Source organism: Zeugodacus cucurbitae, chromosome 6 (assembly GCF_028554725.1).
Source record: "Zeugodacus cucurbitae isolate PBARC_wt_2022May chromosome 6, idZeuCucr1.2, whole genome shotgun sequence".
NCBI lineage: Eukaryota > Metazoa > Arthropoda > Insecta > Diptera > Tephritidae > Zeugodacus > Zeugodacus cucurbitae.
Window position 1 is genome coordinate 52,923,507 of NC_071671.1, and position 13,309 is coordinate 52,936,815.

The following is a 13,309-nucleotide window of genomic DNA, read 5'->3' on the forward strand; positions in this document are numbered from 1 at the left end:
TGCATATAAGTTTTTCCAATAATTTATGCACATTTTTCCTCACTAGCAAATTCACAAATATAATTTTACATTTATAGGTAATTTTTCTGTAATTTCGTATGAGCAGCTTGAAAACCATTGCTTTCCAATCAAAATTTGCACCTCACACCTTCTCCAGCCTCTTTTTCATTCATTTTTTTCTGCGGTGTATTCAATTTTCCCCATTAGAATTTTCCAAATCATTTTTTGTTTGCATATAAGCACATTTCACATTTATGTCACTATGCTTTTAAATACTATGCTTTGATTGTAAAGTTTAGCACATATTCCTTACTAATTGGACTATATTTTCTATATTTTTGATAAAAAATTACAAAATTTTCATCATTACCACACACAAGAAAAATCACACTGCACTACTGAAATGAATGGCAAGGAATGAGAGAGAAAACAACATTATACCCGCAGTCGATAAGGCGGGCTAGGCAAAAGCGAAATGCAAACGAAGTGGTGCACAAATGTACTTGCTGATAGCAATAAAGCAGTGCGTGACTGAAAAGCATTGCCAATGAGAATTTCAAACTCAATAGAAATACTGCTATTTATGTTTTAGCGCTCGTTTAATATTTTGACAATAGTTTGTGAAATAGTGAGCAAATAATGAAGAGTTTGTTCGAAGTTTATTTTCTTAGTAATTAAATAATTTATTCAGGCAAATTATTTCAAATTTCTCGAAATATCCGCTTCCGGTTTAGGCTGTGTCTGAACAACAACAAAAGTGCATATCCGATATTGATAAGCTCTAGTAAGGCTTGTTAAAGTTAAGCGACGCACTTTCTATTTGAAGGAATAATTTCACTTCAATACAATTTGAAAGCCGTGGCTGCACTGCGTCCGAATTGATCATCCCCATGTTGTAAACTAGGGTCATTCCCAAGCAAGTGAAGTGCAAATAACCCATTTTATAATGTGTTAAGGTTATGGAGAAGCATAGTCTCTCTAAGTACAAAAAAGTCTGTAAGTACTGTATGTTTATATAAATCTACACTTCTCATCTGCTAAAAGTTTGGAGTAGCTTCTGCTCCCGATCACGTTGTACGGGCCTTTAATGTTACCAGATAAATGGAGGGTTACCTAAATTTGAGGATCTCTTTGAGTGGGTGGTAGGTTGACCAACGACCAGTTATAGGCTACACATTTTAATAATCAAATTTACTTTTTCATTCTTGGGGATGGTTTAGCCACTCCCTTACGAATTAAATACAAACAACACTTACAATAATCATTGCATCTGTGCTCTATTCGACTATATAAAGGTTAGGTCACCTCCAGTCGTGATATGCATAGCTACATTTTGCTTTTGTTTTTCAGATACAAATTCTCGTCTTTTTATTAGTAAATTTTAGTTATTTTAACAAAAAAACTCCGCCATTATCCATTATGTACAACACAACAAATGAAAAACAACAATTATTATATATGTAGTTTTTATTAGTTCAATTATTTATTTTTGTTCCGTAAACTGTAGTGTTTTTGAAAGTTGACCAGTTCAGGTTGTAAATAATATATGTATATGCACGTACAATTAGATACAACTAAATACTAAATACAATGGTCTGTTTTATTGTAATTATTTTTTCTCATAAATATTGTATTTATGCATGTATATAAGTAGGTTTGTATTGTTGCTGCACACACTCAATAAGAAATTGCGAGCAACTTTAACAAAGGAGAATATGTATACAGAACATACAAAATTTTTTATTGAAAAATTAAATATTCACTGCTATTTCAAAGTTTGGATTCACACTATCAGCAAAAATACAATGCCACAGAAATTGTGCAAATATTTGTTTGTGTGTGTGTGTGTAAATATTTTGGCATTGCAATATAGGATGGTTGCACTTTTATTACTCACTAAATTTTAAGGATTATGTTATAAACAATCATCATATATGTATGTTTGTGTGTATAAGTATGTATGTATATATGTAAATTGTAACTAATAATAGCGTGAGCACTTAATAACAACTCACCATAATCAATTGGCGCAAAAATAACAAATTTAATAAAAAGAAGTTTAGTTTAACTTATTTATTTTTCACCGATTTAAATACAATTTATATATATGTATGCATGTATGTATGTGTGTGTATAAATCTTTTGTGTCAGCAAATGACTTTTGATTTGTTTTGAAATGTGTGTTTGTTGCAGTCGCACTAATCGGCTACATGTTGGCACTGGCTTTATTTCTTAAATTTTTTTTGGTTTTGATTTTTTTATAACTGTATTTTATATTTATATCAAAGAAATGTTTGTTAGTTCTTATGACTTTTATACTTGCTTTTACTGTTATCGTAATTTATGTAAGTATATCAAAATTATTATTATTATTTTGGTATTTTATTAATTTTAATATATTTTTCCATTTAATTTTATACACTTAACTACTAATGTCAGTAGACTGTTATTTCATACATATTTTTTTATTTCAATAATATTTATGCATAAACATACATGTGTATGGCTTGCGCAAAAATTCTGACTACCAAGAGCAAATGTGTAAAGTGTATATTTGCGTCCGACTTGTATGTTGATTTTCCTAAATATTTTGAATAGCGAAAAAATGCCTGAAAACAGGTTTGTGGCCGCGTCAACTTTTTTGTTTTTTTCTTTTTTTCATTTTGGTTTTAATTGTCACTACAAAATAGTTAAATTTTTAAGATTGTATATATGTATGTAAGTATTAATAAATTTAATTATTTTCATATGCACGATTTAAATTTATTTATGATTTCATTTTTTCTTTGAATATGATACGATTTATATACGATATATGCAGCAAATTCGTTGGTATACCAACACTAGCTTGCAATTTCTTTTCAACTCTACTGTACGTTTTAAAGAAAATTATTAATTTTTTTGAACGAAATTATAAGTTTTTAAACAATTAACTTTTTTTTTTTGAAATTTCGTTTTTTCTTATTTGAAAAATTTCGTAGTCAAATTGTTTAATATATTGTTTATTGCAGTTATAATTATTTTTCAAAATGTTTATTGGCGTTTACCAATTTATATACCAATTTACATTACATTCATAAAAATAAATATCATGTTAATAAATATTAATCAGCGCTTTTGATCATAGCTGTTATTTAAATATTTTTCAATTGAAACTTAATTTTGTTTTTATTATTTGTATATACATATAGCTGTATATATATGCGTATAGTTATGTATATATATTAAAAAATTAACAATAACAATAAAATTTTACTCAACTCTGACTTATGTTGAGTTTTTTTTTTTGTTTTTTTTATAAACGAAAACGGATATGTGCATAAACGAATAAATAAATTGCATATCGAATGGAAATATTGTTAAAAACGACATTCGCATTCAATTATTATAATATAAGGAAGCGCTGTGGAGGAAGAAATAAAAAAGAAACACACCGCCAAAGCAAAATGGACAAAATTTAAAGATTTAAGAATTTCGATGGCTTTAAAAATTATTATTTAGGTATTTATGTATGAATATCAACACATAAATACCAAAAATTAACACTTTATTTTTATTTTTGAAAACAAAAAAATATTTATTTTAATAAAAAAAATATTTTATTTATTTTAATTAAAAAAAAAATATTTTTATTTTTATTTATATAAGTAGCGCTCGATGCAATATTTATGTGACAATATGTAATAAAATATTATTTTTTTTTATTAAAATTGCGTTGTTGAAAAAAAAACTTTTACAAACAAAAATAAAATAAAATTTGGAAGCAATTATAAGCCACAAGTTTTACAAAATACGTACATATGTATTAATAAAATATACAATATATGCACATCAGTATATACATATATTATATATATGTACGTACTTATACATAAGCATACGTTCGTTCTAACAAATTTCAACTGTTGCCTTTTCGATTTTTGTGTGTGTTTCAGTTTATAATAAGAGTTAAATAGATTTATCTACAGAGAAAACAAATTCATTTATAAATACATATTTATAAAAACAAAATTAACAATAAAAAACCCATTTGTTGCAGCCAAATTTAGTTTGCCACTTGCCATTGTCATCGTAAATATGCTTTGGGTTGCTTTAACTGTCATTCACTATTCCTTTATTTTTTACTTAAACTCTTCAAAACTCTTAAACTGTTTTCATAAATATTCGCTTTTATGTGGCTCCTACTTCTTCTTCTTATGCTTGTTCTGCTCTATTTATTGTTTCTGTTTTCTGCTTTTGTTCGTTGCACTGGCCTGCTGCTCTTTTCTTGCTGATACTCGTTCGCTTGCTGCACGTCTGCGCGCCTAGATGGGCCGTGTAAAGTTAGCTGGGAACAGACCCTTCTCGGTGGTGCCCTCCTTTTGTCCCATCAGCCAACCTTCCTCCTGAAAATGGAAAATAAAAAACTTAACGCTTAATAAAGCCATAGAACATTTTTGGGAGCGTGCTGTAAGGCGAGCACATAAAAGGGTTGTTGGATGAGGGGGCGCGTTTTAATTGTGAGGTTATGTTGAAAAAATTAATATAATTTATTATTTGTTATTAAAACTTAGTCAAATCAGCTGGAAAAAGGAATAACTATTTTTTTCAAATCTTTTTGGAAATATGTTAAATTTCTAAAATTTATATTTCTGGCATAAAAACTGGGTTACAAAGTTTTTATTATTGCTGATCTAAAAAGCTTAGATTCCTATAAAATTTCACCACGCTGTTTCACACATGAATATTATTAAACTTCTACGAGTGATTCTAATGAATGTATGATGCATGAAAAGCATGAAAAGCTTATATTTGTCAAAACAAAATATTTTCACCACGGTGTGGTGAATTTTATAAAACTTCTGCGAGTGATTCTAAAGCATATATTATGAATGTTCTTTGAAAAACTGTTATGCTATAACGATAAACTATACGGAGAAAGAAATGTTCCCACGATAGTGGAGGCTACGGTACCAAAAAGAAACTGGTTCCATAGCCGGCTTTACGTTGTTAACTCAGCAACATTCCTGTTTTAACTATGATTTACACAATTTCTAGTACAAATGCATGGGATTTCATACATAGTCAAGGATTGTCAGAGCGGAACTCCGCTCAACAACTATAGAAAAGTTTTTAGTTACTACAACAACATCAACTATACCAACAATTAGTCACGCGTGCAACACATTCATTTGTATTTACCTGATCCTCTGGATCGTCATACTCAATAACGCGTATGATATCGCCAACCTCAAAGCTCAGCTCATCGACATCCTCCTTCACGTAGCCATAGGTGGCCTTGACACGGTAAAGCACACCCGCGGGCAAGTCCGATGTGGTGGCATCTGTGAAATATAATAAAAAGCCAAAGTAGATATTAGAAACTTTTGTAAAATATTAATTGCGATTAACAATCGCAGATTTTCGAACTACTCGTGTATGCAAAGGTCAGTTTTACTGAGCCGATAAGATTCTCTAAAAGGCGAGTTTTAATTATTAACGAAAATATTTTTATTGAAAAAAATTTCAAAACTATTTTTTTTTGGAATTTTTTTTTTTTTGTAATTTCAAATCACCGCTTGCACTTTGCATACACTTTCGTTTGTTGAAGCGCACATTTAGCACAGAAGTGTGAGTTAGAGAAGAGTAAGTGTGAACGCGCATTGGATTAAGACTCACAGCGTTGCGTTGGTTAATCAATAAACAAAGTGTGCCGTTATTTTTATTTTTTTTTGAATTTTTGGGTTATGTTAAAACATTGCAACAGCTACATACGTTTGAACCAAACACATTTTGTAAAACAACAACAAGACGCGCTGCTTTTAGACGCGACAGCGTGGGTTAGCGCTCTGCTGGGGTCAATAGAAACTTTCAAAGAAAACTTCACAACTTCAAAATATAACATTTTTGTCAAAAAAAACTTTTCAACAAACACAGTTTAGTTTTGTTAATTTGTTGCAAAACAACAACAACAACAATAATCAAAGACTAGCGCAACAAGCGTGCCTTCTTCGAAGTTGTATAGGCGCTTCGTGTTAAAATGATGCAAAAATAATTTTTTTTTAAATTAATGTTTTATAAAATGTGTTAATGTGTAATTGTAGAAAGTGTCGAATGTTTTTGTTTTGTTTAAAGAAATTTTCGAAATGTGGTAAATAAATTAAAAATTATAATATAAGGATGTAAAGTATTTTAAAAGTGTTTGGGTTGGGATGTTGTTTTTTTTTAATTTTGCGTATGATTGACGAAAGTGTGTTGAAAAAAAATAAAGCTTCCTGCTTAAAAATTCTACAGATTTTTTCGAAAACTTTGTTTCTACAGGTCATAAAAAACATATTTCAAAATATAAAGAAATAACAAAATTATTAAATCTCTTTAAAAATATAAATTGTTTTTCGTAAATTTGCACTCCAAAGGGACTTAGCTGCACTTAGCTGTATACATTGATAATAATATATTTTTTTATAAATATATTTATTTATTTTTTAATTTAAATTATCTTCGAACATATTTGTTGCTTTAAGGCAACAATTGAAAATACTATGGAGCATCTATTGCTAACAAATGGATTGCTAATTCGTAAACTGTCTCCAATTTTATTTTCAAATCCCAAAAAGAATTTTTTTATTTAATTTTTTTTGTTCAGCTAAATAACTTTTTAAATTTTTTTTAATAATAAACAAAATAATTCAAAAAGCAATTTGATAAATTAGCGTTTGCCAAAGATTTTATATTATTTTTTTTTTTTCGAAAACTGATAAAAATATTAAAAATTTTTTTTTTATTTTTATGCATATTTTTTTGTTAGTATTTTTAGAAAAAAATCTTTTATTTTTTATAGAAAAAAAAATCTTTAATCTTTAAAAAAAATAGAAATTGATTCGAACTTTTTTTTAGAAACTATATTTCTAATTACTTTTCGAATTTTATTTTAACTATTATTTAAAAAAAAGTTTATCTTAAATATTGTGTTTAGAAACTGCATATTTAAAATATATTTTCTATTTTTCTTTTTACTTTATTTTAGTTATTTATTATTTTTAATTTAATTTTTTACTTCTTTTTATAAAAAAAAATTAATTATATTTTTGGAAAATGGAATTTTTTAGAATTAAATTGTTGCCCTTTATTTATATTTTAAACACTATACTGTCTGCCTTCCATTTGATTTCCAACTTTTTATTATAAGTTAGTTTTACACGACAACAACAACAATTCAAACACTGATACAATATTTTTTAAATGTTTATAAAAAATTTAGAGGTTATAATTTTCTAAACTCTTTTTCTCAGCCCTTTATATTTTATCTTGTCCTACTTGTAAGTTTTATATAATTTAAGGTATTTAAAATAATATCAACAAAGCACTTAACCTTCACCATTGTTACAAACATTGGGTTAAATTATTGCTGACGCAGCAAACGTGAGCGTACCAAGAAACTGTGAACCCAAAGCGTAAGCGGAATCGACTAAAAATTGCTACCGCTGAAAGGAGGATTCAAACGCTTTGGCACAGCATTACACAACACACGCACAACACAACAACTATGCGTGCGTCGAATCCTGTACAGCTCTTGCTACATATACATACATACATACATATATAAGTAGGTATATACATATATACATACATATATACTTATTTGTTTTTTTTTTTATATATATTTAAGAAGGCGCATGTGTTTAAGAAGTAGTAGAAGAAGAAGAAGAAGTGATGAAGCATTTCGATCGTTTGACGATCTACAATAGCATGTACTCGTTTCATTGGCGCTGTGCCGACGAGGTGTGTACTCACCCGTTGGTATCTCGTAGATTCGTTCATCTTCTTCGAAAGGATTTTTACTAACCGCAGCGGCGGCTACCTTTTGACTTTGCTCAATATTGAGATTTGGCGGCTCAACATTTGTTGCACCACCGACATTATCAATACTATTAAGGTCATTGGTAGCGGCACGCTTTTCAACAACAACAACACTTTCGACTTTATTGGCGCGTGATTTACGTATCAAATTCAATGGGTTCAATAACTGTGCTTTGTGTCTTTTTGGTGACTTTTCAATGACTTTACCTCCTGATTTCTTATTCGTCTCATCCGTCGTCGCATTGCCATTATTCAAATCGGTCGGCGTTGGCGTCGGTTGCGGCGCGGCTGCTGCTTGTGGCACTGCCGCCGTTGCTTCCGCTGTCGTAGCGTTCGCATTGGCATTGGCGTTGTTGACATTGTTCGACTGCGGCGCCGCGACACTTTCACTGATGTTGGCATTGCCGTTTAGCTGCTCCGGTGTGAGCTTCAAAGATTTGCGTACATTGTTGCTGCTGCTTTCGTCTGCGTTCGGTGTGACTGGCGCGTCATTGGCGGTCGGTGCATTCGAGACATCGTTGTCCTTGTTGTTGTGTGTCACTTCTTCAACGGCGGAGGCGGCGACGGCGTTGGAAGCTTCCACAGCGGCGACGGCAGCAGAAGCAGCGCTGTCGTTCAAACTAGCAGCAGCAGCCGGGAGCGTTGAGTTCGCGTTGGGGCTTTCCGGTGTGGCAGCTCGGTGCTGCTCTACGACGCCATTGCTGTTGCTGTTATTGAGGGCCGCTGCATTCGAAAAGTTCGCAAGCACCGCGCTCTGATATGGCGGTGGCGTAACAGCGCCGACCAGTGGACTATTATTGCCGGACGTCGAAGCTGGACCGCTGCTGGGGCTTGAGACGCTGGCGACGGCGACGGCGGCGGCATTATTTTCCGGTGTCGATTCTGGTGTTGGAGAAACTGAGTCAAGCCTGGATGTTTGATGTGAGGAGCTTGTGGATGTGGATGATGCTGTTTGTTTTTTGTTTTTTTATATTTTTGGTTTGGTGTTTTGTTCGTTCAAGTGTTTATGTTTGTTGTTTCGTATGTGCATTGACGAATTTCGAATTGCGAATTTTGTCAGCCAATTGTTTATTACATTTTGTTCCAGCGTATGTTTATGAGGTTAGGTATTTTGTATATTTTATTTTATTTTTTTTGTTAAGTTGGTTGCAGTTTGCAGTTGTTAGAAGCATTCCAAACGAAACGAAACGTTATAGAAAAATGAAGAAAATTGGGGAAAACAAGAAAAAAAAGAAACTCATCACATGCAATTCAAATGTTATAATAAATTTTGTTTTCAATTCATTAACAATAAATAAAATTCAATGAAGAAAAATAATAATTTCAAATAATAAATATGATTACCATGAATGCATGCAAAATTTGGTTTTCAAAATCAAAAGCAAAGCTTAAAATCAAAGAAAAATTGCACACATACACACTCGTACTGAAGCTTATTGATATGTATTTTCTATATATAAATATTTTTTAAATGTAAACGCTTTTCTTAAAGCCAAAATTTATAACTTTTGACACAGAATAACAGTTTAACAACTATAACTAAAAATTACTAGCATTAGTATATAATTTCTGATTGAATGAAATTTCTTTGGCTACCAGTCATGCTGAAAAGTTCATATCGTTTTTAAGAGAGCATCACTTGAATTAAATCCATTTGTTTTATAGTTAAATTTAGCGTTCATAATACTTAATAAAGATAGCATCTGAACGGACAGATGATTTTAATTAACATGCCAACCCAGCAACAGACCTAAAACTATTTGGGGAGTATTTTCGCTGATACAACAACAATTATACCAACCCAGTTGATGCTGAAAAGATACTCTGATCCTCGCCAACATTAAACAATATACAAAATGAATTTGGATGGCAATAAACGGAAGTTGATCAGAATCAATAAATTCTACAGATATCAAAGGAACGTGTGAAACCTTTGAACAATGTGATTTTCATGCGAGCAAAGTAATTAGCCAAAAACAAAAAAGAATTGCTAATTCAAAGCACTATATTGAATGATTAAATCTGAATAAATCCGAATTTGAATGTAATCGGTATGGACCGCATCCAATAGATCGAATCCAAAGCGTGCACAGACGCAAAATATTGACTATGTTTCGGGGTGATCCTCGCAGCGACAATCGCGGACATTTTAAGCACCGGTGCTCTGTGATGCCTCCGTTGGAAATAAAAGATATCAATAGTATATATTATACTCGTGTTGACAAAATTGCTTCGGATTGATTCGGATCTGGCTTCCAACGACTTTTATCAAAAGATAATTTCGTATACCTCGAAATCCAGCGCAGAATCATTCTTGCCAACAGGTGCTACTTTGGACTGAGTAGGCAATTGAAGAGTAAAGTCCTCTCTCGACGAACCAAAACCAAACTCTACAAGTCGCTTATCATTCCCGTCCTGCTTTATGGTGCAGAAGCTTGGACGATGTCAACATTAGATGAGACGACACTAGGAGTTTTCGAGAGGAAAAAGAGTGTTGAACAATCTGTTGAACTTTTCAGCATTATGGGTATATACACTATCGGACAAAATAAAGTGCAAAGCGTAAACACTAATTATATATGGATATTTCTTCAAAGTAAATACGATAATTTTTGCCCCATTTCGAAAGAATTTAAAATAAATAATAAAGACAATAAAAAATTGCTTAAACTATACACAGAAATTAAATTATTGGCACCCTTACTTTTTATATTTGACATAATAAAGTACAAAATATAGAAATTGTACTTGATTCCATTAATTTTTTATTTTTGATGTCTCGGGCAATCTTGTTGGCATAATGACAGTTAAGTTTTTGAATGTATCCTTTGGAAAATGGAATTTTCCGGTCCAAAATAGTCTATAGCTGCTTCTGTGCTACCCTGCTCATGGGCCCGTCCAATTAAGCAATCGCTATTTCAAAAAAAAAAAAAAGATCTGTGCTACCCTGCTCATGGGCCCGTCCAATTAATCAATCGCTATTTCAATAAAAAAATATCTGTGCTATCCTACTCTTGGGCTTGGGATCATTATGTTCTTGGAAAATATAATCACTCAAAACCATTTCCTCAGCTCCTTTCAAAAACGTTTTCTTTTAATACATGGTAATAGAGCTCTTTCCGTTAATTGAGAGTTTTTCAACTCTTTTTCAATAACTCAATATGATGACCCTATTCCAGGCTTTTTGGTGTGTTAGAGAACTCACAGCAGACCTGTTTATGCGTTTTTGAATTCTTTAACTCTAATTTCGATTATTCTGACAAAATAATGTCTAAGATAATATAAATAAGTATACCAGAGTTGCTGTTCATGGCTTTTAATTTAAAGCTAAATACCCAAATTATGCTAAGCTTGTTTGCACTTTATTTTATCCGATATCGTACTTCAATAAATTAGAGAAAAAATAAAAGTTGATGGTCGAAATCGTGGCATGCTACCAAAATATATGAATAGAAAGAAAAGGTGTCTAGAGAACTTCTAACGAACGGGAATTTTCGGTGAACATGTTTGTTATAATTTAATTGAAAGTTTTAGCTGTGTATATCCAACCCTAGCAGTTAGAAATAGTCACTACTGAAATTATACTTCTTTTATACATTAAATTATATTAAAATTACAGAAAACTAATATTAAGATATTGTAAATAAAAAAAAAATGAATTCTAAAATATTATGACCACAACCGTAAGTATTTATAACGCTAAAACCTAATTACTTCTATGGCAAACAAAAGCTTTCCACTAAAGAATAAGAATTATATAGTACTTATTAAAATAATTTATATAGTAACTTAACAAGGCTAATATACTCTGCACACACAAATTCATAAAATGTGAAATATAGAGATAAAAAAGGGTGATAAGGTCGTAAATAAGCTGAATACGATTCGCTATTTTAAATGAGACAAAAAATGTGCTAAATTTTTTTAAATTAATTTTTGTAATGAGAAAAAAGTTCAATAAATTTTGAAATATTTTTTATATATATATTTTTTTTTAAATATTAATTTTTATGATATAAATTTTTATAATACTAATTTTTAGATAGATATTATTTTGCTACTTAATATTTTTTATTAATAATTACATGGCTTACAAAGCAATGCAAGTGCATGTCAAACATTTTGGAAATGTAATTTATATTTTTTTTTTTTACAAATTTCCAATTTTAAAATTTTTAAACTCATTAAAATTTAACAAACAAGTTCTGCGCACAAAAAAATTTTTCTCGAATTGTATTTAGCTTTCATATAAAGGCAAACAAATAATTTTTATATTTAATTTATGCAAATGCAAATTTTGTCAAATTAAAATTTTTATATCTTTTTTCATTCGGCTAAATATACAGTAACGAAAGTAAACAAGTGAAAAGAAAAATAAGCAAAAAATATTGCAAAAAGAAAACAGAAATGAAAAACAACATTAAAATGGACAACATAATTTTTGTGTTGAATTTTAAAATATAGATTTTTTGATATTAAAATATTAAATTTTTAAAAAATATTCTACCGCACATACACACACATACTTTCACACAAACACACGCTTGATTTGCGCTCGCATTTGCAAGTCAAATGTTTTTTTCGCTACTTTAAAAGCGTAAAAGAACAAAAACAATAAAAATAAAATTTAGCACAGCACAACACATCCTACGAAGCTAGTAGTTAAATGTTGTATGTATATTTGTATGTGTGTACTAAAGTACTTACGACTATTCACATTACTGGAGCCATTTGTGGTGATCTGATTTTGATAGTTACTATTGTTGGTGGTGTTGTTTGTGTTGTTCATTTGCTTGAATGGCGACGTCTTTGTGGGGCTTGGTGCGGAAAAGGCAGTGCCTGGCGGTGAAAGAGAGAGAGAGGGAGGGAGAGAATAAACGCGTAAAAATTGCAATTTTATTTAAGAATTCAAATTTCAATTTTTGTCTCGTACAAACGTACTTTCCATAAATTTACTAGTTTGCTTTCGTAGCGTATTCGAGCCGCGTTGAGAATCCGTTGCTAATTTGTCAACAATCGCCTCCAGTTCGGAGTAGATCTAAGTGTTAAAAGTAATTTAAGAAATTTTGAATTTTTTTTTTTATTTTAAAAATAAATTTTAATTTTTATTGTTGTTGTTGTTGGAAACATACCTTAGCCGTTTCATTGTGAAACACTTGTTCCGTTGCGAAGAGCGTCTGCAAGTTGGTGACCAAAAATAGTATTCTTGAATCATATAAGGCGGGCAACTCATCATGCAACTCGGTATTGAGAATTTCATAGGTGCGACGAGCTTCCTCCAGCTGTTCGCGACCTTTGGTGAGCTGTGATTTTCAATTAACGTTATTAAAAATTTATGAAATATTTAGGACAACAACACCTTACCTTGACATCATCCTTGCGTTTGTTAGCATTGGCCTGTAGACTTTGGAATGAATGGCGTTGGCCATCATAGTCGATCAGTTTTCTATTGCGTTTGTCCACTTTTTTC

General features: G+C 30.9%; 1 protein-coding gene across 11 annotated transcripts in view; it reads right to left on the reverse strand.

Annotated features, from left to right (window-relative positions):
- The window catches only part of LOC105212608 (amphiphysin), a 78,755-nt gene that overhangs the window by 1,248 nt on the left and 64,198 nt on the right, over positions 1–13,309 (reverse strand). For 4 of the 11 annotated variants that reach the window (XM_054233575.1, XM_054233573.1, XM_054233572.1 and 1 more), the window contains exons 4-10: positions 13,204–13,308; positions 12,972–13,142; positions 12,781–12,877; positions 12,547–12,678; positions 7,774–8,787; positions 5,182–5,324; positions 371–4,385 (exon numbers count right to left, since the gene is read on the reverse strand). In XM_054233575.1, the coding sequence (XP_054089550.1) occupies positions 4,305–4,385; positions 5,182–5,324; positions 7,774–8,787; positions 12,547–12,678; positions 12,781–12,877; positions 12,972–13,142; positions 13,204–13,308 (1,743 nt within the window). In that variant the 3' untranslated portion in view covers positions 371–4,304. Of the gene's footprint in view, positions 1–313; positions 4,407–5,181; positions 5,325–7,773; positions 8,788–12,546; positions 12,679–12,780; positions 12,878–12,971; positions 13,143–13,203; position 13,309 lie in introns of all 11 variants that reach the window. The other 7 variants (XM_054233576.1, XM_054233574.1, XM_054233571.1 and 4 more) reach the window with 4 other exon arrangements.